The 27,467-nt window shown below is 44.2% G+C and overlaps 1 protein-coding gene across 2 annotated transcripts in view; it reads left to right on the forward strand.

The window, feature by feature from the left end:
* The window catches only part of MEI1 (meiotic double-stranded break formation protein 1), a 3,250,839-nt gene that overhangs the window by 1,970,481 nt on the left and 1,252,891 nt on the right, over positions 1–27,467 (forward strand). For both annotated transcript variants that reach the window (XM_078683295.1, XM_078683306.1), the window contains exon 18: positions 22,137–22,311. In XM_078683295.1, coding sequence (XP_078539421.1) covers positions 22,137–22,311 — 175 coding nt within the window. The remainder of the gene's footprint in view (positions 1–22,136; positions 22,312–27,467) is intronic.

The following is a 27,467-nucleotide window of genomic DNA, read 5'->3' on the forward strand; positions in this document are numbered from 1 at the left end:
CCAAGCCGGGGAAGGACCGGACCTTGTGTGGCTCGTACCGGCCCATTTCGCTCCTGAACGTGGACCTCAAACTTTACACCGGAATCTTGGCGGCCAGACTGGGTCTCCTCTTACCGGGGTTGGTGGAGGCGGATCAGGCCGGTTTTGTGCCTGGTCGGCAGACGGTCGACAATACGAAGAGGGTGGCGCATGTGCTGGAAAAGGCCTCACGCGTCCCGGGGGAGCGGATGCTGCTATCGGTCGATGCGGAGAAGGCCTTTGATAGGGTTCATTGGCCGTACCTCGAGCTGGTCCTTGGGAAACTGGGGATCGGTGAGAAGTTCCGCACTATGGTCTTTAACTGCTATAGGAGACCGTCGGCGTCAGTTCGTGTCAATGGACACAGCTCCAGCAGCTTCACCATTGAGCGCGGCACGAGACAGGGTTGCCCTCTCTCGCCGCTCCTCTTCGCCCTTTATATGGAGCCGTTTGCGCACAGAATCCGCGACAACCCGGACGCTATTGGGGTGAAGATGGGGCAATACACACACACTGTCAGCTTATACGCGGACGATGTCTTGCTGACCCTAGATGACCCCAGGCGATCACTCCCTGCCTGCGTCCAGGAGCTGGATGCTTTTGCCCGCGTTGCGGGCTTTAAAATGAATGTGGCCAAGTCGGCGGCACTGGATGTGTCGCTCTCTGCCGACACCAGACGGGACCTTCAGAGTCTCTTCCCTTTGCAGTGGTCCTCCTCCACGGTGCCTTACCTGGGCATTTTGCTTGCTCCCACCCTGCCTGCCATGGTCGCAGCTAACTATTCCTCTTTAGGCAAAAAGATAAAGGAGGAACTTGGCCGATGGAACAAGGGCTTAATCTCGTGGCTGGGCCGTGTTGCGGCGGTGAAGATGACGATACTGCCCCAGATCCTGTATCTCTTTCGCGCTCTGCCTCTTCAGCCCCCCGTGGGTTGGATACGGCAGGCGCAGACAGACATCTCCCGCTTTGTGTGGCAGGGTCGTAAGCCTCGGATGAGGCGGGTCCTCTCCATGCTTGCTCCGGAGGCGGGAGGGCTCGGAATCCCGGACCTCCGGAAGTACTTTCAGGCGGCGCAGCTTAGGTACCTGGTTGAGTGGAGCCGGTGGGAATCGGACAAACATTGGCTCTTTCAGGACCAGGCAGTGGCTGGCCGTACCCTCCAGGAGGTCCCGTTCCTACGGCGCATTCACCGCCCGCCTAATCTCTACGCCTCCTTTATCACCCGGGTCCCGCTAAGAGTGTGGGACGCGGTGTGTGAGCTTCGGGAGCTCACCACTTTTCCGTCGCCGTTCACTCCCATTGCTGGCAACCCGGACTTCACTCCGGGCCTGGAGCCGGGGGCCTTTTCCCACTGGGTGCATGCGGGATGTAGAGCGCTTTTCCAGATTTACGGCCCGGATGGCGTGCTCCCCTTCCAGCAGCTCCGACAGGAGTTTGGCTTGACGGAGGGGGATAGACTGCGTTACATGCAAGTCCGCCATTGGGCTCTTCAGCCCTTAGTGCGTGACGTCGCCGCCCGTACGATTACGCCCTATGAGCGATGGTTGGTGACCCGGGCCTCGGACGCCAAACTCATCACTGATTTGTATAAATTTCTCCAACCCCCGCCGTTCCACTACCATAACCCAGGGAGGGAGCGTTGGCATAGGGAACTGGGCAGGACCCTGAGCCACAAGGAATGGGATGGGATTGCATATCGGGCGAGGCACTCTGCGTACCACACTGGGCTGACGGAAACCTTCACTAAAGTGTCCACCTATTGGTACTACACCCCGGTGCGGCTCTACGAGATGCGCAAGCTAGGCGATAAGGGATGTTGGCGCGGCTGCGGGCAGGAGGGCACCCTCACGCACATTCTCTGGGAGTGCCCGGTGCTGTCGGCCTACTGGAAGGAGGTCTTAGATGAGGTGGATAGGCATTTTGAGATTGAGCTCCCGCGCTTCCCCGCGTATGTCTTGCTTGGCCTCCCCAATGACTTAATGTACCCGCTGAAATCCCGCAGGGGTAGGCAGATTGCGATTGCGCTAGGCTCAGCCGTCCAGAATATACTTGTCCTTTGGCGCACACCCACTGCCCCCTCCATTACTGGCTGGTTGCATAGGCTCTGGCAGGTACTGGGTATGGAGAAGATGTCGCTAACGGTGGCTGGGAAGGTTGACCAGTTTGAGGAGCTCTGGCAGCCCTTTTTGGCGCTGCTGTCCACGGAATTTCACGAGATAACGTGTCCACGGTACCTGCGCCTCCTTAGGCTGACACCGCCAGTGCCAGCGGCGGAGTGATTCTGCGGGTTGGGGACCGGGGATCGGGGGTGGGAGGTGGGGGGGTTTTATGCTTCTATTGCTGACTTTCGGACGGGGTTGTTGGGGTGTTGTTTTCTCTTTTTTCTTTTCTTTCCTTCTTGCTTTTTCCTTCTTCTTTTTTCTGGGGTCGGGGGGCTGGTGGAACGGTCTGCTTCTCCTTAGCTGTGTCGCGGAGTGCTCTTTTGGCTTCGCCTTGCCTAGGGAGTGGGGGCCTACGGGGGGTTGTTCACAATGCCTTATTGCCTTCTGTTTTTGCCCTGTTACCCTCTGGGGCGCCCTACCTTCCTCCTCTTCCTCTGACTCGCTGCAACGTTTTGCTCTTTGTATTGTATGGTTACCTGACCTCCTGCTCCCCCCCCCCGTGTTTTTTATGCCTTAATAAAATACTTTAAACCTAAAAGTTGATCAGAGTCAAGGTGTGTTTGCCCCTCTTTAACTCTAGGACTTGGATATTCCTATTGCCTGAATGGCGGTTGTTTATTTGACAAATAAGAGCCAGATTAATGTAAATTGCCAGGCCCCCCTTTGCTCTTCCACTACTCGATGGTTCGGCTGGCGTGAAAAAGCTTTGATATCCCTCGATGTGGACGTTTTTTCCTTCTACCAGCCATGTTTCTTGGAGGCATATCACCGCGTGTTGCTTGACAAAAGACAGCCAGGTGGGATCACAAGCTTTATCAACCAGACCCGCCGTGTTCCAGGAGACCAAGCTTGTACTACATGATGGTATTATATCTGCTTCGATGACTGTGTCTGTGTTTACATTATCAGCTAAATTTAGGTCAGTAAACTCTGTGCATGTGACTGCCTGCTCTTCCATGGTGTTATAATTGTGTTCTATATAGGTTGGAACAGGGCTGGAGACCTCTAAGAGGTCAGTGGATGAACTCGGACGATCTTGTAAAGGCGAACTCTCTAGTGAGGATCTCGTTTCTGGGCCTAACTGGCCATTTAGTTTTAGTTTCTCAGCAGGGATGGATTCATTCAATCCCTTTGTGTCAGCATCTTTACCTGATGGTATATCATGGTGTGCATAATCAGTGTATACAGGGGGGATTAGTGTTACGGATAGTCAGTCGACCCCCTCCAAGCCGCTCTGTTCATAGAAGGCATTGAACCTGTTTGAAATAGGAACGCTGTACTGGTTATTCAGATAGGTTGAGTAGGGATGTTTGTGTTGGTATACTTGGTGTGGACCTTCCCTCCTCTCTGAATGCGTTGCAAAGTGATTAGTAGTTCTGTAGTCCCTGGGTATGGCCCGATTTGAATGTAATGAGTCAACTGAGGTATAATGACCATAATTCCCTGTAGTGTCCCAGTTTTGATGCTGGTTAGCGAAGGTATAGGATCTCCCCTGCTTCGATGGAAAATGTAGGTGCATGTTGTTTAACCCAGGGTCGTTCGAGGGATAAAAGTAACTAAGATCCATAGTACGAATCAAGCTGTTTGTGGGGCCATCCCTCCAGCTGCTGATATGGCTTGCCACGCGGGTGTCTCTGAAACTTACGATAATACACTCGCCCTCGGTGGACTTAAATCTGTGGCCCGCCCAATCTAGCCTCCTAACATGAGATATATGCCCATTGAGGTGTAAGGGAAGCGGTCTATGTGTAGTTAGCCAATGGCTCGCTTTATTTTTTAGTTCCCCATACGTTTCTGTTTTCCCCTCACCCAATTTCGGGACGCCTATCATTACTATGGTGTAGGGGTGAGATTCAGGGGGAAGGTTGATATAGATGGGCTTTTTAGCTGGTATCAGATTTGAGGGTTTCTCGGGGCAATCATTTATGGGCATATTTTGAGATACTATGGGCCTTGGGGGCCCGGACTGGTCATTGTGTTTATCAGTACATAAGCCCTCTGCAGCCCATTCGCTCTCATCGTTTTCAGTTGTAGGAGACTCAGGAGCTATGTTAGGGTCTGAGACCGCTACAAGTGCAGTATTTTCACGAGCGCTGGAGTTTTTATTTGTGACATTTGAGGCTATTGCTGCAGATAAAGAGGTCAGTGTCTGGTTGGTGTTGCCACTATGTGGTGGTTTCTTTGCTCGTACGTTCTTATTGTTAATCGGTTTTGATGAACAATTGGCCGACGTAAAGTTCTCTTTTGGTAACGGTGATCTGAGTATTTTTAACATTGTTGCAGTGCTTTTATTTTGTGACACTTTAAATTTCTCAACGGTTTCCTCCAGCTTGGTAATTCTTTCGCGTATGGGCAACAGGAGGGATCTTATTAGATGTTCCAGTTGGGTCAGGAGTGTGTTATCACTTAAGTTTGATAATTCAGTCTGATTTGCCTGGTCTGTACTGGCTATTACATTTTCTGCCTGTGGCTCTTTTGGCTGTCGAGATGCCACCAGAATAGGTGGTAATGGTGTCAGGTGGTTGGGTATTTTATTTATCAGTTTGGCCAATCTAAAATTGGACCAAACGTCCTTCACTGAGGGCTTATGTTTACAGAGGGGCCGGGAAATTTTCCTCACTATTGATTTTATTTTTTTCCCATTCCGCCTTTTGGGCTTAATTATCAGGCTGCCTTTATAAGGGACTGAGTTATTTATGGATAGTGGTCTCCCAGAGTATTCATCACCTACACGTGGTGAGGCTATAGGCGTGGCTCTAAAAAGAAGAGGGCCCGGGTTGTCCTGAGGACTACAAATCAGCAGAGGGCTGCTTTCCCTGCTGTTACGGTTTAATGGTGTTCTTATGTCTGATAAGTATTTTCTCTGACTTGGATATTAGGCAACCCTGTAAAGGATTGCATTAAAAGTGATTCCTGTGAATTTATAGTAGTGTCAGTAGTACTGATAGTAGTGGTGTTATGTAGTGAGAGATTAGGGAAACACAGATTTGGAGTTAGCGAAAGACGCCTCTCTGTATTTTGTATTGCGTCTGCCACAATGCCTATAGTTTTCTGTAGCATTATGTCAATAGCAGTGAGGCTTGGAAGAGGTGTAGTAAGGGCCACTTTATTCCTAGTGGAGGATCTTGTGGCGATGGGTGTCTTTTTGACTTTCGTCATGGTGTTATTATTAAAGATACTTTCTATATACTTTAAAGCTGTAGCCTCTGCTTATGTTTATAAATATTGGTTTCAATTGTAATACTATCTACACGGCCTGAAAATGAGAAGTATTTACAACAGTCACCTTAAGCCGTATTCCACGTGGCTGGTTGAAGGGGAGGTGGCCCGTCCCGTCCTCCTTGGTCCTCAGAGGGCCACAGAGGGCCCGCCCTTTGCCCGGGCTTAGCCCCGGGCGCTCCCGCGACGCGGGGGTGACACGTCCTTTATGCGCCGCCTGGCGCGATCTCAGTAGCGTCTCCCGCCGCTATGCAGGGCGGGAAACGTAGTCCAGAGCCCCCCTCCGCTCTGCGGCCGCTAGCGATGTCGGTTGCGGCGGCCGGAGGGGGACAGAGGCAGGCACCAGGCTCCAGGGGCAAAGGAAATGGCCAGAAGTTAGTGTCAGCAGGTCCAGGGATTGCAGCGATTAGTATTTAGCGGCGTCACCCGCTCCGCCGGGGTGACGCGTCCTTTATGCGCCGCCTGGCGCGATCTCCGTAGTGTCTCCCGCCGCTATGCAGGGCGGGAAACGTAGTCCAGAGCCCCTCTCCGCTCTGCGGCCGCTAGCGATGTCGGTTGCGGCGGCGGGAGGGGGACAGAGGCAGGCACCTAGCTCCAGGGGCAAAGGAAATGGCCAGAAGTTAGTGTCAGCAGGTCCAGGGATTGCAGCGATTAGTATTTAGCGACGTCACCCTATCATATGATGTCCCTGTTGCACACAAATTGGGGAAATTGGGGTCATTTTGCTGCTTTAGAACACGTTAGCATGTAGAATGGCTAACTTTTAGCCAATGTCATTTTAGCTGCACCAATATAAATCAGCATGTTGTGTTACAGTGGCAGGCTCATAACATGCTTCCGATATAACCATCTTGTCAAATAATTTGTATCCTGTAAATGATTTTCAGATCCCCAGATCATGATTGTTTTTAGGAATTCCCCTGGTTGTAAAATTCTAAAATTACTGATTTATTTTCTTATAAGATTTAAAGAAATGTGTAAAGTTTACTTACTTTTGTTATTCTACATACTTGAATGCAAAAAATTCAGTAATATCAAAACCCATACATAGTTTCTATATTTCATAGACGCTACATCATAAGGAAATTGCGTAATCGTGCTACGCAAATCTCTGCAAAAGCGCCAGAAATCTCCGCAAACATGCAGAAAGATCGCGAAGACGCAGAAGTGCTTGCCCCGCCTGTTTGCGATGTGTTTTGCGTGATCGCGTTGGAAATGTCTTGGCAACTTGCCCATGTGGTCGCTAATGGGCGCGGCCATCTTGAGTTCACTTGTTCCGCCCGTTCGCAATGCCTATTTCCTGTACCGGGTCGTGTATTGCATGCTCCTGCCCGTTCACGATGAGTATTTCATTTTCGGGAATGCTTATTGCGTGTTCGCGATGCTTTTTGCGTGTTCGGGGGGGGGGAATATTGTGCGAACTTGCCCACGAGGTCGCAATGGGCGCGGCTATCTTGTTTTTCACTCTGTTCTATGGTTTTGGGACCTTGTTTTCTATTCTCCATCTATCTTTGCAATCCTTTGTTTCTGTACGCTTTCTTTATCTTTTTTTATTTATTATATATCTCTCTATTTTCCTGATTCTATATTTTGAGTTTTTTTTCTACTTTTTGTTACTTTATCTACTACTTTTTTACTCTTTTGCTATAGCTTGCTTTTTATTTTACCTACTTTTCCAATTCCTCCCTCTTCTTTTCTGCCCTCCCCCCCCAAGTGCCAGAGCCTATGGCCAAGGGAGAGGGCAAGGGCAAGGGCAGGGCTGCTCGCAGCCACAGCCGCGACCGCCATCCCCGCGGAAGGCGGCGCCCAGATGGGGTGCATGCACAGGCCTTATTTGGTGAGGCAGAGGTGGCCACACTTGTTTTTTTCGTCCAGCGCCACCTCCCCTTAACCCTGGCAGCAGGTGGCAGGCCTGGGTCCGGGTACGGGCTCCGGGAGGGTTGGCAGTGGTGGGGACAGTTGCACCAGGCAGTGTTTTGCTGGTCTGGAGTACGGTGTACCAAAAACCAGCTGACCCACCGGTGGTCCAATATCCTAGACCTGACGCAGGGCCTGCTGGACCTGCTAGGAGTGGAGGTCCCAGGACTTGGTGAGAAGGTATTTAATATTACTACTTTGTGTTTTTCTGCTTTGTGTTATATATTCCGAATACATATTTTCCCCAAACAGCAAGAATGCTGCTGCTTACATTGCAGGTATATTATGTTTAAAAATCTTCTGTGACTGTTATGACACAAGTGCTCGGCGCTTCTAATCTTACTTGTTTGCAACTTTGAGCTCGCATGGCATGATTATGTAAGTGTTTACTTTAGAGAACTTAAGTTAGGTAATGCTAGAGAGACTCTCGTCCTTCCTTTGTCTTCCTGCCACTAAGAAGAGATATTGGTGGATTAATAGGTTTAGTTTAGTTACTTGTTATTAGTAGGTACGTTTTTTAGTGGTCTGCGTGACGCATCCTCATCACGTGTTGCTGAGTGCTGCTCACCCCAGTCCTTAGTAGAACCTTTTGTAGTTTGTTTATTGAGTGGTAATATAGGCTTATTATTTATCACTGCCAGAACATCAGCAGGAACCAACCAAATCTACAATTTGGTGTATGCAAAAATGTAAGCATGTGTCCTCCATTGCATTTTTGCAGACTTAGGGCCAGATGTAGGTAACTTCAATTTAGCAAGTCTTTAATAGCGATTTTTACTGAATCGCTATTAAGGACTCGCTAAATTAAATGTAGGTAGGAATCGCTAAAATATTAGAGATTCCTTAATATTCCTTAATAACGAATCGGTAATTGGGATTCGTTATTAAGGAATACCTAGCCATTCATTCCTATGGGCTAGGAGGCCCATAGGAATGAATTGGAAGGTATCCACTATTAGCGATTCGGTATTACAGAATCGCAGATAGCTGAGCTATCTCAAGGGTGCTAGGGAGTCCAAAGGACACCCTGTTGAACCCCTGAAATGTGCATGTGTACACATGTGGCTCACATACATGCCCTAAGGGCATGGATGTGTGCCACATGACACATTTAAGAAAGCAAAGAAGTGCTTTTTTAAAGTAAATCGCTACTTACCACTAACTTGAAGTTGGTGGTAATTAGCGATTCCTTAAGGCTGAAGTGCACTTTTTTTAGTGCTACGTACCTTGCATTTAGGGAATAGGTATTTCCAATTCCTTAAATGCAAGAGCAAAATAAGGAATCTCTATTTTGCGATTCCTTATTTTGCAAGTAGGTTTAAACTCACCTACATTGCACTCAGCCAAATTTCTGCGTTACCGCTCAGAATTTGGCCACCTACATCTGGCCCTTAGTGAACAATTGGCTCGTCTGGATTAGGTGGGCTAGATCAGGTGGTACTTAGGCTTAGTTAGTATTTTGGAATTAGAATGGAACACTTGAATAGTGTTCATAAATATATTAACTAATAACAAGACGGACTGCAGCACAAATCCCGCAATACTACTAGTCGACCAGGTTAGGATAGGTCAAGTTTATTGCAATTGTTGTTTCCATAAATGTTTTTTTGAGCATTTTAAAAAATGTTTTATTTGTTTCACACCAATCATCCATGTTTGTCTCTTTCTTTTTTATATCTTTAATGATCAGCACCCAGGGGCAGGAAGATGGGGTCGGAGTCGGCGGGAGCAGGGGAAGATACCTTCCAAGGCCGGGAACGCTCCACTACCGAGGGGTCTGCTGCTGGCCCCAGTAAGTCCTCCTAATTCTATTGTTTACAAAATCTTCTCAAATGTTCAATCTAGACAATCAGTTTCTAAATTCTTGTTATCCCTGCCTCTAACTGCCTCTACTATACCTCTACTGCTACTTCTATTACTCTGTCTGTAGCTAAGCTTGCTCAGGTTGCCAGTCTTTATTTTAAAGGTTTTAAATAAAACTCAGATTCACCAATCGCTCTAGCCACTGAGTCCAGTCCTTTGGGTTGTCCTCTTCTAGTCTTCTTAATCTTGAGGCTTTTAGAAAATTCCCACCAACAAAATTCCCAACCAGATATTTAACTATTTTTATAGGATACCAGTACATACTACTATTGCTGTAGAAATTCTGCACAAACAGAACTATGCACAGGACGTTGTTGATAGGAGATTGGACCTTCCTCATACCTCACCCCAATCCCCCGACCGATTAGCTATAGTGTCTCATTAGCTGAGGCTCCCCGAACCCCCCGAAGAAACCCAATGATTAGACAACCCAGAACATAACACTATATTCCCGACCTCTCAGAGTCGTGGAAGCAATGCACACCCTTTTGCTGACCCGGTCGTTTAAGTCCACAATCCACACCAAATACCACAGAGTAGTCTATGTAGGTGCAAAAGGTTTATTTTTAAATAACAAGCTCTGTACGTTGCTCTATAATACAGTATACAAACTATAAGTGACAGCGCCAACTGCAAAATGCATAAGATTAAAACAATAAACATTGTTACAACTGCAAGTGCAGAGAAGACAAAAGGGGAAATCATGATAACTGAACAGTGGTTGAAGAACCACGCTCCCCTTGGCAGGAATATAGTTTATATAAAATTATAAATGGAGATCTCTGAGAAAATTCTGGGGGACCCCACACCTTAGAAGTACTGGTTACATCATAAGCTCTGCAAAACTCTGTTTTGTAGAAGGAATCTTCCGTCTGTAATGAGAAAAATGGTGCGCATTAGTATATTGCAAGCATTTCTCAGTCGTGCCAAAAGTGTAGCATGTTATGGCTAAGTAGTAAGGACTGAGCACGAGAACTCAATAACAAAGTTGCTTGTTTTTTGAACTCATACGCTGAGCTCAGACAGTAGCAGTATGAGCTCATGTGGGCTAAAAGGCTTCTTAGTTCTTACACAACAAGCTGCGAGGTAACGTGCGAAAAAATAAAAGACACAAAGCTAAAATGTTTGCGCAGCTCAGGCTAACTTAGCAAAGAGGCTAGCATGACCCTAGAGACCATAACACTACTAGTGTCTACTCTACTAGTACCAGATTCGTACTAGTGATGTCTGTTGTATATGTATGTATTTAACTTTTGTTTGAATCTTGCTAGTGAAAAAGAATAAATAGGGGGAGGTGTATGTGGCATCTAAAAATGTGTAATGTTTTTTCTAGGCGAACTACCAACCACCAGTGCCAGGACCAGCGGCGATGGCGATGCAACCCCTCCGGAGGGGGCAGGAGATGCGGCACCTGCAGGGGGTGAGACAGCAGCAGTGGCAGGCAGTGGTAAGTCATCCTTACTTATTGACATTGCACTCGTTGCAAGGGTGTACAGTACACTGTACTGTTGAGACTTAGTAAGTAAGAAGTTGTTGTGAACAACAGTTGAAGAAGACACCCTTAACTTAGCATTAGCAATAGTGGCGAGAGTTGAGTAACCAATTGCCTTTTCTATCTGACTTCAACTCAGCGGTGAAAGTTTTATGGAGAAGACTAAAACTCAGATTAGATTACCTTGATGGGTGTGTTGAATGGAAATGGAAAGAAGGGTGGAAGGAGGAAGGATGGGCGAGATGTAATATTTATGACTGGTAGAGAAGGATACGTGGGATGCATGTATAGGTGCCTTTTAGGAATCAGATGCATGGGTGGTTGAAGGATGGGTGAAAAGTGAAAGAAAAGATGGCTGCCTGGGTGGGTGAAACTGTATGGGTGGTGAATAGCAAGAATCCTCAGTGGTGTTTGGGTCAAATTCTAAGCCAAGGCAAGAAAGGAAGGAAAGGACGCATGGGTGGTGATTTAAAAAAAATAAAATAAATAAATGTTTGTTGGTAAAACAAACTCAGTTTTGTTGCGAGATTAAGAAGAATGATAGACGTTTACTTCAAATTGATGGATGCCTGGATGGTATCATCATAGATAACATAGGCAGACAGTCACTGGATGAAGAGTCTTAGTTTGAAGAGACTGTGAAAGAAACCACACCAGAGTAGCAAAGCAGAAGAGAATCCAAGTTGTTTTTTCAGAATACTCCCTTGACCCGCAGTAGTTTGCAAGCACAGCATATATATTGTATATGTATGTAGTAGTTATCATCAAGCGCCTTCCTCCGACTCAGAGGACAACTCCCTACCTATGATTAAAAAAATCAACTTTGTCAGCCAGCCTGCCATGGGTGGCCTATCGGCTGGTTACACAATCAAGCAAAACAAAGTGCCTCATGTCGTCCCATATATAAGCAATGATCATTGGATCAGATATCATCTGCCTTTTTCTAGTAGTCAGGGCAGGATGAAAGTGACATTAAGCAGTTGCCCTTGATGTAACAGAGTATGGCCAGTGCCACCTGTAATAGAAAAATACGAGCTTCCCCACCTGTAGTCTGCGTCATGACTCTAGTGTGTTTGTCTTGGGCGCAGGCTGACTGACCTGGCATGCCGGCTATAACAAAATTACGTTAATTTGGCAAAACGAGAGAAGAGGAAGACTGGTGTACTGTGTACTCGAGTTCATACATAGTGCTAGTATAATGACAGAAACTCCCACAAATGTTAGAGGCCGAGGAAGTTGGAGGATAGATAAGATACATACCACAAATGTTATGTACTGTGCTTGCTAGTGCTACTGTGCCACTATGTGTTGAATTAATTTGTGTTACTGTTTTGCTAAGAGTATTGGTTAATAGTTATTATTTTCTTTCCTGATATAGCTACTCCTTCCCAAGCAAAACCATCCAGGAAGGAGTTGGCAGCCAAAGCCTGGCGCCAGAAGCTGGAGGCCATCTGCCAAGAATACCGCTGCTGGTGGTTCTGATGGAGGAGGAGGAGGAGGTGGCTGCAGCCTCCTCCAATGCCCCGGGCCCCAGCCAGGCCCCTTCAGTTGTACTGCGCCACGGTCAGGCAACCACCCACCGCCGCAGTTCAATATCCAGCACTGCTGCCCCCTCTGTGGATGCAACTGCAGGGCATATGCGCGCTGCATGCTCCCCCGGAATGCACACCTAGAGGAGCTTAAGAAGAACTTGAAGTCCTGGATAGGGAATTCCGAAGACTCAGAGCCCACCAATAACTTGACCCTGTTGCATTTCCCCTTTTTTAATTCTTTTTTTGGGTGGGTGAAAATTGGGCATTGCATTGGGGTTTATAGACATTTTGGAAATTGGTTGAACTTTATCATTTTGGACATTGGTTGGGGTTAGGGAGAGGGGTGGGTCGGGTGTTCTGGGATTTTTTTACATAGTTTATTTTTGTTAGGGTATTAAATTATATTTCTACTTAAACATAGCAATACGTTGTTAATGTATTGTGAGGGGTACTGTTTTACGTCACAAACATGGTTTCCTTGCTGCTTCCGGCAGGGCCGCACCCAGTGTTGGATTTAATATTCTGCCGAATTTGTAACTCACAAACAGATAGATGCGGTACCTCTCACTGAGTGACTTGTCCTACTAGTACTGTCAGTTTCTCCTCCACGTCTATAGATTCTGCAACTGGACTCAAAGGGGTGTGTGAAATGGATTTAATGAAAAAATTTAAATTATTAATTATGCCTTCCCCAAACTTTTTCTCTTACCTGTGCTTGATGTTTAACCTAGGCACAGCGATGGCTGCATGGTGATGATGGTTTTCTTCCCCAACATGCCATGGTTGTGGTGGTAGTAGTAGTAGACACTGGCAGTAGCATTTGCAAAAAAAGAAAATGAGACAGTCAGTCGCCTGAGAGAGAGTGTGGGAGGAGTAGTAGAACGAAGTACAGTACAGAACTTACTGCCAAACAATAATATGCCAAAATACAATAAAACTTAATGGTGGCGGGGATAGCCTAGCACATAGAGTTACAACAAACTCTAAACTTGTGTCGCGAATCACTCGACTAGGCCTACAGTAAACTCGACACAAGCTTAACCGTTAGTGCTGTGTAGGAGGATGACAACAAATCCAATCAATGCTGGCAATTAATGCTGATGGATTCGGTTCCTTTGGTAAAAAAATTACCTCGCAAATATACTGCTCATGGGTGGGCAAGCAGAAATTGAATTACTGTTGCTTTTGCCACATCCGCCCCAGCAAGCGAGTGATAGATTTTTGGTGTACATTTAATTTAGTCACACCTGAATAAGTCACACAGATCGGGGGAAGAGGGTTAGGGTTAGATGAAAGGTTGGTTGGGAAGGGGGTTTAGGGAAAGGTTTAACAAAGAAAGACAGTATGCATGGACAAACAACAAAACACAATCTTTGTAGACTACCATATCCATAAATCTGTTAAGGAAGAAAAAGGAAATGCATGCATGATGATGATAACTTGATGGTTAATGATAAGTACTTACTAACTACTACTAGACAATTAGACAGTACAGGGCAGCAGTATATTAATATTATGCAATTTGCCTTGCCTGTCTGACCACAGAGAGACCCGGATTACATACAGTTTGTGTTCTGTTGTACCGGGCTTACTTTTAAAGATAGTAAAGAAAATTAAAAAATAGCTGTAGGGATGAATTATAAGAAGAGAGCAAACATAATAATAACAACACACGGTAGTAATGATTGAAGACAAAAAATGAATCAAATTATTTAAAAGGTGATGAAAGTTGATACTGTTTCTGTGTTATCCTGCTCAAAATGGGGAGTTGCATCTCGGCATTCTTCTTGATCCTCCCTTCCATGGATGCTCCGTCCATCAGTCTTGGGTGACGCAACTGCCTGCCTGGCAGATGTAGATTCATTGGAAAGGTAAGTGTGCATTGTTTTCCCAAGTATAGCACAGGGTAAGTGCCGGCCTGTAATTGTAGATGGAAAAACAAAAGGGATATTGAAAAAACAAGTCGAAAAAAATGCACAAGTTACGGTGTAGTGCAACAAGAACACTTTCAGAGGCTGCATGGATGCATCATGTTTACTCTAGTCTGTTTCCAGCAGTAACCTACAACAACAAGACAGAGCAGGCCCACGGTGACAGCACCCTTCTTTGCACATCCTCCATTTAGCGTACATTTTTTGACAGAGTCTGACAAAGCACATATCCAGCAACATAGCATTTTACAATTTAAGTGACTAAATCAATGCACCGCTGTCAGTCATACCACACTACACAGCACTCCACCGTTACACAGGCATTTAGGTCTGCTTTGGTTGTTGTTGACTTGTTTACCTTTCATGCCACTCATGAAACGCCCTGACTTATTCCATCAATGATCTCCGATCCTACTGAGTGACTGTGAAGATATTATGTCACTGTGGTCATCATCATCATGGTGTTGTCCAACTCAGTGTGCAGTGTACAGATTGAGTCCCCTTTCTAATTTCAAAATGCAATGTATCGGCCTGCAGTAGAAGTACAAATTTGTTCTAAAAAATACAAGAAGGGAAAAATTGCCTTAAATTACTTTTAGTGTGTAGATTAGATATTAGTACACAATGAGTTAACTTTGTGTACAACAAACAACAACAACACAAATCACTCAGTCAGCGTCCAATGCAAGGTATCATTCATTCATTCCCTATTCCTTCTCATCTTCAGTAAATGGGCAGTCTCTCTCGGCTCAGAAAGGAGGATAGCTATAGTAGTCATCATCATGTTCCACTTCTTTTGGAGGGACTCGACAAGGGAAGATTTTCTTTTTCCTTCTATTATGCTTCATCCAATCATCATCTGTCTTGAGGGCAATGGATTTAGGGAGATTCAGGAGGATGGAGGAGCAGGATTCGGAGGAGTGGACTGTGAAATGCAGACAGCTAAAACTCCTATATGGCAATAAAAAGACTAGAAGACGGTGGTGATGGATTTGTTGTGATTCCAAGTTTCTAACCAGAAAGACAGACACACAAATAAAACTAAATAAGAGAGGAAGACAGTAAGAAGTGCAAGCCTAATTGTCAGGGTAGTATAGCTCGTCCTCAAACTCTGGGGGTTCAACCAGAAGTAGGTAAGCATCATCTAACACACTACTTCCGTCACCTGAGCCACTGTCCTCATCTTCCTCCATTGATTCATGTATTGTGTAATTCCGTGATTTAAAGTGCTGATTCATTTTGATCATGGTTAACCTCTCCATGTTTTTGGGGGAGAGACTGGTCCTTCTCACTGTTATAATGGATCCAGCAGCACTGAAAATAAGTTCAGAAGAGACACTTACAACAGGGCAAGCCAGATAGTTTATCGCCAGCTTGCTGAGCAGTCCATACCAATACCGCAATGGATTTTGATCAATGTACACCTATGTTGGGTCATCCAGCAAGGCCAGGAGCATTCGCTCAATGTTCAGGGGTGCTACACTTTGTTTGGCCTCTTTTGTCTTTGCATCAGCACTAGACCTACCAATTCCTTGCTGTAAATACCAATCCTTTAAAGATTTTACTGGGGCTAATGATCCGGTTCTTGCTGTTGTCGATAGTGTTGGTGAGAGTTCTGAGCCAAGCGCACTGCCCTCAGGCTCCAAAGTTGAACTTGACGCCAGATGACCTGCTGCAGTACTTGTTGTGGGTTTATGTAGCGGGCTTTTCTAATTACCAGCCGTTCATTTTCCAACTTATTGGCTGCCTCAGCTATTGTACCGGGCAACATCCACTTCTGAAAAAGGAATTAATGTCTTACTTTTCAATACCGATTTGGACCGTGGATCCAGAATTGTGGCACAAATGTAATGTTCTTGTGACAAAATCTTTGGACCCTTGTATTGTCAGCTAAGCAACGGGATAAGCTCTCCACCAACTCCTATGCTTCTTTTTTTTCCTCTACACCTTTGTACGCTTCAGACACCTCCTTCAGCTGTTGCTCTAGCATGTGCAACAATGGGATAGCTTGGCCCATAGTACAGTCCTCCTTGCTGACTTCATGTGTGACGACCTCGAAAAGGAAGAAACATCTCTGTCAGGCATTTAACTAGGCAGCATTTTGTCCATCTGAAGGGTCAGGCCTTTCACAGTAGCCTCCGACCTTCGCATGACATATTCATTGATTGGTCTGTACTGCTCAGAGGGTCAAGCATGTAATACGTGAGTTCCAACGTGTTGCCACCTCCTGGATGAGTGCTTTGACTGGCATTCTATAGTCACATTGAATGATCCTCAGCAGCTTCCGGGCCTTAAAAGAATGGCTGAAATGAGTGCATATTCTGCGGCAGGTGGTCAGTAAGTTGCTGACTATGGGTTCTTTTTCAGAAAGTCTTGAACTATAATGTTAATGCAGTGCTTCAAACACCGGACCCTGAAATAGGAATCAAGTGCCATGGCCTTATGTACATTACTGCCATTATTTGTGGAAACAAAACCAATCTTAAGCCATCTTGGGCGCAGCCATTCAAAGACCTTGCTGTGAAACTCTTCCAAAATGTTTACCGTAGTATGAGATTTCTCCATGGAGAACATGGCTACAGTTGCATGTTTCCGAGTAGCATTAAAAATCTCAGCTGTGTCAACAGCACCTACTTCAGATAGCTTATCTCTAACCCCCTCAAAAGAGACCCAGTGTGCAGTGATGCAAATGTAATCAGTGGCTTGGCAACTGGCCCACATGTCTGTTGTCAGGTGGAGATTGTGAACAGCACTCTGCTGCAAAGCTTGTCCAACCAATTCCAGCACATTGTGATGTAGTGCTGGAACAGCAACTCTGGCGAAATAGGACCGGCTGGGAACCTTCCATTTAGGGCAGATGGCTGACAAAAATTCAAGGAAACCCACCCCTCCCACAAATGAAAATGGAAGAAGGTCCAGAGCTAACATTTTAGCCAGCTTCGCATTGTACAACCGTACAGTTGGGTGGTTTGTTGGTATTGCCCCTCCAACACAAATGTTCCTTTGTGGTGCAGCTGTTTTCTTGAACCCAGTTAGGCTCAACTACGCACTTTTTTTCATTGCAGTACTCGGTCGCCTTGGTGTCTCAGTCTGACTCTGAGTATGGATCTTACTGCGGTGCCACTGAGTTGTTGCTGAGGATGTGGGCAGTACCACTACACTGCTGGGGACAGGGCTAGAAATGTCAACCTCTTGTTCACCTTCCAACACGATCATATCTTCCCCTGATTCTTCATGCCCAACAACAGCAATGGGTTGAGTTTTACTTTTTTCTAAGTGAAGTAGGTGAGCCTCCCACTGGATATTGTGGTGTATTTTGAGATGAAATGTTTGGCCTCCGGTACCATAGTTTGTACCAAGCTTACCCCGCCTAACAGCATGTCGACAAATTAGCATATAGCAATGTTCTCCTCCTTACTGCTAACCGAAAAGAAGTCCCAAACTGTGGAGGAGAACTTTCTGGTGCTGCTGGATGTGCCACTTTCCATACCAGATGAACTGGAGGGTGGGCTTGGAATGTGACTCTGTGCAGCTGTGCAGCTACACTACCACTACCTACTGAGGTGGTGGTTGAGCTGGATGTAGGTCCCTACCCGGCCTATGCAAATGCAAATATGGAAGCTGGAGATCGTGGTGGTGTTACCTGTTTCTGATGGATACATCTGCCTGTGGATTCCTCACCTTATGAATATCCCCTGTGCCATCATTCCGCAGAAATTTTTCATAGCTCTCCGCGCCGACGAGGTCGTCACAGCGTCATGGCTCCGCACGCGCTCTGCATGACGTCACCAGAGCCATAAGAAGACCACGTCGGCGTGATGACATCAGTTCCCTTTTTTCCACGCTGTCGACGCTAATACTTCTTTTGGATACTTTGTGTTTCTGATTGTATCTCTTCTTTCTTCTTCATGTCTGCTCTGAGGAAGTCAGGATTTAAGCCTTGCAGAGAATGCTTTAAACATATGTCGATTACAGACCCGTACGAGGATTGCCTTTGGTGTTTGTCTTCAGACCATGACGTCGAGGGATGCTCATTATGCAGGAAGATGAACCCGAAGGCGTTAAAGGAGCAAGAGGCCAAACTTTATATGGCCAAGGCGAAAAAAGAGAAAAGGAGTCGGAAAAGATGCCGACTCCAAGAAGAAGCATAAGAATGAGAGGAGAATTGCTTCTTGACGTCGGTCTTCGAAGTCGGTGGTGTCGAGGTTGCCTTCACCTGCTCATCGACGTCAGGAAAAGGACTTTGGGCCATATGTAGGTAGCTTAATACTGGTCGGTAACGGCCGAAAATCAGTAAATTTCCGGTTACTGACCGGTATTTAGCTTTTTCTAATGAAGGTGGCTGGATTTAAGGATTCGGTAATTTACTGAATCAGTAATTTAAGGAATCGGTAAATTACCGAATCCTTAAAATACCAAATCGGTAAATTACCGAATCCTTAAATTCTATGTAGGGAGCAATCAAGTGAGTGCATTTTTGATTTAAGGATTCGTTATTTACCACCAACTACGAGTTGGTGGTAAATATCGAATACCTTTAAAAAAGCAATTTTGTGCTTTTTTAAAAGTGCCTTGTGGCAGACATACATGCCCTTAGGGCACGTATGTGCGCCACATGTGCACTCATGCACTATTCAGGGGTGCAACAGGGTGTCAATGTGACACCCTGTCACCCTTGAAAATGCTCCCCCTATGACCGATTCCGTATTTACCGAATCGGTAATAGTGAATGGCTTCCCATTCATTCTGAATGGGAATTACCGAATCAGTAAATACCGAATCGGTAATAATGAATATTACCGATTCGGTAAAATTTACCGAATTTTTACCTACATTCAATTTACCGATTCCTAAGTACCGAATCAGTAAAATTCGGTATTTAGGAATCAGTAAAATTAAATTACATACATATGGCCCTTTGTTTCTCCTCTCCCTTCGATGTCTCCTCAGGCGACTCCAACTCATTCTCCTTCTTATGTGGGTACTCCAGAGCAGGCAACAATGCTGAGATTCTCTCCACCGAATCAGGCTGATGATGATGAGGTTCCGTCGGTCCGGCTGTTCCACCTTTGGCTCCAGTGGCTCTGATTACTTAGGTAGCTCGATCGGATCCGGAACCGGCGTCTTACCCTCAGTTCCCGACGCTGGGTTCCGATCCTTCGCATTTTTAAATTCGATGTATGGTGTTTTCACCAGGACCTCGTACCCTTTGTTGTGTTCGATTTTAGATTCCATATGCATTTCCCGATACATGCCCTTATATAAATATATTTCACATTGCCCTTATAAAGGCATAGATATTCAGTCCTTATTTAGGCATAGTCCATGATACCCAAATACAGGCATGGCTACTTCCATCCATTCATCTACGTCACAACGATTTCTTGGAAAACCAGACTCTTAAGCCGTTATGGACTTCCCCTTGCTTGAATATTTATTTGTCCAAGAACTCATTACTATGCATGAACATCTATTCCTTAGGGGTTCATTCAAAACGTTCATATGCCTGACTCACGTCAATGCTGCCATTCCTAAACACCTTCAAGGTATAAATATACCTTCACTTGCTATGGCGTGGTTCGGTGCAGTTCGACTACCTACTTGCACGATGCAGCTCGCTACAGCAAGTGTCAAAGGAAGCCAACTCTCCAGCTGACGCACTGACCAAGAAGCTGTCATCCTCCTGCCGAGAAATCCAGCTCCAGTACTTCTGACTTCCCTTGCGGGGTGTTGGAAACTCAAGTCCCAAGAAAGAGATACCAACCTCTCTGATTCTAAGGTATGGAGCTGATTAGAACCTAGAGAAAGCTTTGGCAATTTTTAGCAAAACTAAACCTATGCTAAAAGACAAACACCTACTTCTTCCCTCGTATTAGACTTAGGCTAGGTACACTGGGGTAGGCGTATTTCAGAAGCACCAGTTGAGTATTTTAGCCTGTGTTATTTATGTATGTATTTTTATATGATATAGCAACAGACAATGCTATTACAGTATTATTTTATATTACTGTTTACGCTGTACGCATTATACTCCGCATTCTGTCTAACGATTGTAGCAGTTCACCTCTCTTGCATGAGAAAGAAGACTGTTCAATAAACCCTTTTTATTAAACGCCCGTCTCTCTATTTCTGTGCAGACTCTGTAGAAACTAAGCATTCACGATTGACTGAGTGAAATAGTTATCTATTGTTTCCACAACTCTGAGGATATGTTTTGATTCTAGGGGAAACAAAGTTGTCATGTTTATGCGGTTGTCAGAAACTAATCCCTTCTTGTTTGTTCAAGAAAGTTTCTAGTGACCTCTGAGTTAGCTGGCACACACAATTAAGTTTAGTATACTCAATAGAGACATACTGACCTCAGTCCTATGTCAAATCTATAGTGTATATTATTCCAATGTGCAGAGCCTATTGGGAATATAGGAACTACACTACACCCTCTGGAGCATCTTCGGTCCCATGGGTCCGTTGGCTTATAATTTGGGTGTGGCTCATCAGTATCCTCAGGCCCCGTTTATGCCAGCGACGACGTCCTGGTCGTTTCCGGCTCCGAGGATGTCGACACCGTATGGGCAGTCTCCAACTCCATCCCATGAAGCCTCCGTATTTGAACGGCTCCGGTTATGGATCCTCCTTCGACGCCGCTCCCGGAGCCGTCGACGCTGCATGTGCCAACGCCACAACCGAAGATGCGTTCGAAAAGAGAGGCGTAGAGATTATTGGAAGAGGAGCAGTACCGGGATGAAGAGAGGGAGAAAGGAGAAGTGTATGACACAGAAGATGTGTTTGAAGACTTGTGTGAAGCAAGTGGATTTGACACTGCCCCAGAGTGGGACTTTGTTTCTCAAAAGGTTTCTCCCTCTAAGGATGTTGCACCATATCATACAGTTATTAGGAATGCTGCGGAACTTTTGGATTTGCAGCTTCCTGTTGCAGAGTATAAACCGAATATTCTGACTGAACTGCTTCATTCTCCTTCTTCGGTGATTGAGCCTATTTTACCGTTTAATAATGCTCTCACTGAGCCAATACTTAAGGTGTGGCGCAATCCTCTTTCAGCACCTGCGGTTTCGAGGTCAGTCTCGAGAAGATATAGACCTGCTCCAGGAGATCTGGTTTTCCTGTCCTCTCACCCCTCTCCTGAAAGTCTGGTGATGCAGGCTTCTTGCTCAAAGCTATCAACAGGGGCGTTTTTGCCCACCCTTAAATGAGATCCTCTGCAGAGCGTAACTGTTTCCCATGGTTCAATTAGTAACCATTCCATAAAAGTTAAAGCAACACCAGAATATTCAAATTGCAATCAGGGCCCATTGCTAGCGGAACAATGCAGGTAAAGCTTCAAACGTCTCTTTATCTCCAAGCTTAGAGATTACTGAATGTCCAAATTAGCAGTCTACCTCTGTACACTAAGCAAAACCTAAACATTCAATATTCAGTTTAGGACCCTTTGTTAGCTGAACAGTGGAGTAGTACCATAAAGGATTCCTGAGCCTAACCACTGCATATTAATTAATAATCAGTCTATTCATGTAAGCTGAAAATTAGAATTTCAAAAAGGACCTGTTCCTTTTTTTAAGCATGCCTTACTAGCAGTAGCATCAAAAGTCTTGGATTTCTGTAGCCAGAATATATTTTAAAGACAGCAAAGTTGTGTGTTTTTTTCTGCAAAAACAAGTATTCTGAACTCCATAATGCGATACTTTTCTTTTTAGTACTGATAAACAGTATTTCAATGAACCTTTCCCTTAGAACAAAAGATTGTTTTCATACCAATTTCACAAACAGGTAACATAGAATGTGGGTTGAATTGCCATCCTGTGGCTCTGGTGACATTTGAATATGGTGCAGGTTAAAAACCTACAAAGAGGTGGAAAATTAACATTACATGTAAGAAACCCTACTAAAGGTCAAGTATTATGTGCTGCTCTTCTTTCTGTCATTTGCTCCACCGACCACGAGTTAATCCACCCTAAAGCCCCTCTCCTTATGTTTTTGTCACCAGTCTACTCGGACGTGTCTCGCCTCCTTCAGCAGACTTTGCCACTTTTAAACTACAGCATTCCTGAAAGCCTGGCTCTCATTTCTGAGTTCCCTGTCCTCAGCACAGATGAGTCCTTGCGGGCCCAGCAGCACTCCCTTCTGCTCATCTTCTGTCTTGCCCACATCCGAGAAGATCGGTGAGTCGAGGTGCACAGTAAATTGATAACTTGGACATAGTTCTTAGACAGTGACAGATATAGAGGTATGATGTGTGGGTCTAAGTACCCACTGGAGTAAAGAGCCATTTCACCATGCTGTGATGCTATGTATATATTCGATTATTTTATGTCATTTCTAGGCATTTGTCTTGTGTGCCACACAGCATATATTGTTCAGAGGAATTACTCCACGGTGTTCCCTTTTTAGAAACGGTGACAGAACAGCTTCCCAAGCTTCCTAATGGGGTGGATGGATTATTGGTATTAATCTCCGAGTAGAATGATCTTGCTTCTATATATATAGTAATGCTCTTTAGGAAATCTGAATGTTTATAGCATTCATACCATATTGTATAAAGAAATCTGGAGTGCTCCAAGATTCTATGCGTTCCCCCTTATCTACTCAAGTTCTTTCGAATAGCAGTGTTGCGAGACCTCAGCACTCACTTTGTTGTAATCCTATTGGACAAACTGGGAGTGAGCTATTTATTTCTGACTACAAATTCAATTTGGTTTTAATAATTTCTGTTGAGGAATCAATGCATACCAAATTAGTTTGCAAGGATGGGGATTGGGGAGGGGAGGAGGGAAAGCACCTGAGGGGCAACCATGGGTTGCACATAGTCTCACACAATGTTAGCCCACTGCAAAGATACTGCATCCATCTTCCACCTTAACATCCGACCTAAGCCCCTAAAGAATGCCTAAAATCTTTACCTATCCGTACAGAAATGCCTAGGAATTAGAAGAAAAGTTTCAACCCTTTATCATATCTGAGCAGCCGTAACACCCTCCTTAAAAGATTTTGACAAGACACTTCTGCTGCCCAAGCAGTGAAAAAACATTCTTGAGTTTTGTAGTTTTACATAAGCTGTTACGTCAGCCACAGGGGACTCTAAGCAGGACGCATTCCTAATCACTTCATGCATCTCTTGCTTCTTTTAGGCACATGCGTGCACATGGCAATTGGCCCCCTATCAATAGATGTAACTTTTTCCCTAAAACTTTCTGTGGTTTGTTGGAAACCCCTGAGGACGACAGAATGAGTGACTCATTACTGGGCAGTTCTCCCATTGTGGGTTACAGATGATCATACCCTATCTCCAACTACTTCTCTTCTCCTGATGTGTTGGGCCACGGTATAAAGATGGCTTTGTTCTCTTTCTTATTTTCTCTTTGGCTTCATGGGAGAATGTAAGGATGCCTTCTGATATGCTACATTGCATTGTTGATGGAGCAATTAAATGTTCCACCCTTTCATGATTAACAGAGCCACATATATGTTTACATATGGCCTTATGTACACATATGGCCTTATGTACTCGTGTGATGTAACATTAATAATGTAATGTATGGCATTTGTGCAGTTACAGAAAGTGCATCTACTGTGTAATCTCAACATTTATATGAGCGTGCATATTAACGTTTTCTTTACAGTAACAGTTGCAGCTCTCACATATATCTACAGTCATGTGGTTTGACTAATATTGTGAATTCCTATATATCTGCATATTAATTGAAATATTATTTCCCATCCAATTGAATAGTGCTTTACATCTATATTGTAACCATATATGTATCAGTAATTTGCATTTTAAAAATCTATGGAGATGCTTGCTGCACTAGGTTGACCAAAGGCCTTAAGTACTGGGATTTCTTAATGCATTAACTTTAATGTTGATGTTTGCTTTGGATGCTATGTTTTTCTCTACTCTGCAGGTGCAGTTGCATTCGCTCATGGTTATCCTTTGTCAAAATTCGAAGAAAATCTCTTAAACAAAGGTACAACTTTTGTGAGCACTTACCGTACAAATCAGCTAGAAACAGAAGTAGCTTTTTTCAAATTCATGAGGCTTTTGCGACTAAAATATTTTTTTACCATAGTTAATCCCATTGAAACCCGAAGACAATTCGATGATGAAGTTCAAACCAAAAAGCACCTTACTAGCTCCGGTCTCCCATAAAAGCTTGGACACCTTTGAGACTCTGGTCAAAGCGGACATGAGCAAGATTCAATACAGGAGTAAACTTAACAACTTAACTCGAGCTGAACATAGTGCCTTACAAGCCTTGGCAAAAAACAAATCAATAGTAATCCAAAAGGCGGATAAGGGAGGAGGACTAGTCCTCATGGACACTGATTTCTACACACAAAAGGGCAATGAACATGTTCGGGATGACATCACATATGCTAAATTAGATCAAGATCCGACCGCAGAAATCGTGTCACTGTTGGATAAGATTCTCGAAAAAGCTGAAGAACTAAGTTGGATAGATAACACGACTAAACGTTTTTTGAAACAAGCTTTCCCTAGGAGACCCAAAATGTATTTTTTGCCTAAAATTCATAAGGACCTGTGTAATCCCCCATTCAGACCTATTGTGTCTGGATGTTCATCCATTTTTGAAAACCTAGGGATATTCATTGATGCACATATACAGTCATTCATACGCCAGTGGCCAACGTATCTAGAAGATACGTCAGATTTTCTGAGGAGTCTCTCAACAATTGAAACTGTAGTATGCAAAGACTGGATCTTGTGTACATTAGACGTCACGTCTTTATATACATCAATCCCGCACAAACAAGGATTGGAAGCCATGGAATGGGCATTGCTCAGACATGATAAACCAGAGGGCCTCAAATACATGATCCTGCAACTGTTGGAATTTTGTTTACAAAATAGTTATTTTTTATGGTTAAATGAATACTACACCCAACTAACTGGAACAGCGATGGGATTCCCTGGAGCATGCATATATGCGAATATCTTCATGGCTAAGTTTGAGCTAGACTACATATTGGAGGATGTCACCTGGCAGGAAGGAATAGTATACTATAAAAGATACATAGATGATATCTTTATCATCTGGAGGCGATCTACACCAGAACTGATTCAAAACATCAATAGTCTAAATTTAGCCCATTTAAGAATCAAATTTACGCAGCACATCAGCTCCGCAGCATTACCATTTCTGGATGTCATGGTAGAAATAAAGGGAAACAACATATGCACTAGCCTGTACAAAAAAGCAACAGACAAAAACACAGCACTACTTTATGGAAGCTTCCATCCTGCAAGTTTGATCAACAACCTTCCTGTGTCACAATTCATGAGGATAAAAAGAATATCCTCGGACAATACAATTTGCGACAAAAATTTGGAAGAACAAAAACAAAGATATCTAGACAGAGGTTACCCTAAGAAATTATTGGAAGCCCAAATAGATAAGATTAAAACCATTCCAAGAACAGACTTGTTAAAAAAGAAACCCAAAGAAACAAGCAAAAGATTGGTATTTGTATCCAAATATTCGACTGCTTCGAGGGATATCAAGAGGATAGTCCAAAGAAGATGGGAATTACTGCAGATTGAAAATGATTTCGGCACATTATTTCTTGACAAACCACTGTTTGCATATAAAAGAGCACAAAACTTGAAGGAGCTTCTGAGTAAACCAGTGCAACAGGAATTATACCCTGAACGAAGTGAAACTCACAAAGGAACTACCCGGTGCTACAATTGCAATAATTGCAACAATGTCATACCAGGCGATATTTTACTGCACCCACGTACTGGAGAAAAAATTCGCTTGAGGCATACCACGAATTGCAACTCAGAACATGTAGTCTACTCCATTAAATGTCCTTGTGGACTATTGTACATTGGCAAGACGGATAGAAAATTGAAACTACGACTTTCAGAGCATAAAAGTCGAATTCGCAACAAGAACTCTACCTCACCAATAGCTAAACATTGGATGGAAGTTGGGCATACTATTGCACAACTAAGATTCCAGATTGTAGAACCAATTCCGCAACGACTGGGACTAGACAATGCTAAAATACTTTTGCAGAGAGAGACTTTCTGGATACGTAAACTCCAGACACTGACCCCAAGTGGGCTGAATGATAAATTGGAGATGAGCTGTTTTCTTTAAAATGCTGAAGCTGTATAATAATCTAAGAGATCCTAGCCCATAGCTTTGAATTCATAGCCCTATAGACGCATAAATATTCACATAATGAACACATGCATAAACTTTAGGTCTATGCACAAAAGCATGTTTAAAAACACGCCCATAATTACCAGAGCGATAGTGATATTTTACATGCTCTCATATAATACCATAAGCGTTTTTCAACAGAGATTATTCCTGAATTTCACTTTATGATTGTTTATGTTTTCTGAAATTGTGTATGATTTGTTTTCTTAAAAAATATGTATGATCTGTTTCTTAGCCTTAGCTGGTGTGTTTATATTTTCCAAGCACAAATAATTCATATATAACAATAATGCTATGTAGTACTAATAGACCGGCGCAAAATTATATTTGCCATCTTGGTAAAGCATAACGCGAAAGTCCTTTGTTTATTAATGTTTTGTAAATAGGGATTTTTCCAGAATTATTTTATGATCGCGTATGCAATTGGAAAATATGTATGATTCGTTCACTCTATCTCCTTCTTTGCATGCCTATACTTTTCGAATACAAATAACTCGTACTAAACAGTAAGCAATATAGGCTCATCAGATCGACACTTAATAATGGCCACCGTTCTGACTGATCAGAACGCGTTAGTCCACTTTTCATTACTAAGAAACTAGAGCTAGTGCAGCTGCACTCGAGAAAGGACTATAAACATAAAAAAATGGGCTGAACGCCATCCGTGACTAGAGACACTGTGACGAGAGACTCTGCTGTCGATAAATGGTAAACCTTGACGTTCCGCTGCATCTCTGAAGCCTTAAACATTTATTATGTTGTTTGAGCCTTGTATAGAAAAACGCCGAATAAACACGTTTTTCCTTATGTTTTCACAGCTATAAACGAGCTGACTCAAAAAGCGAGACCGACGATTGGTAAAGGCTCGCAGGTAAAACTCTACTCCATCTCTTTTAAAATCCCTCGGACATTGAGTCCCCGGATCTTGTACAGACTTAAATACGCTTAAATACTTTCCCTAATTTTCTTTAAAGGCAACCCACCTAAGTCGTGAGCTCAAAGAAGACAGGTGAGCGCTAGACATTTCTAGACTTACCACGTATTAAAATCGTTTTAGCTTCAAAATGGACAACAACCCATTTCCCTTTCATTTTTTACAGACGTGTTTATAAGAATTCAGATTCAGG

The sequence above is a fragment of the Lissotriton helveticus genome, chromosome 1_1 (assembly GCF_964261635.1).
Source record: "Lissotriton helveticus chromosome 1_1, aLisHel1.1, whole genome shotgun sequence".
NCBI lineage: Eukaryota > Metazoa > Chordata > Amphibia > Caudata > Salamandridae > Lissotriton > Lissotriton helveticus.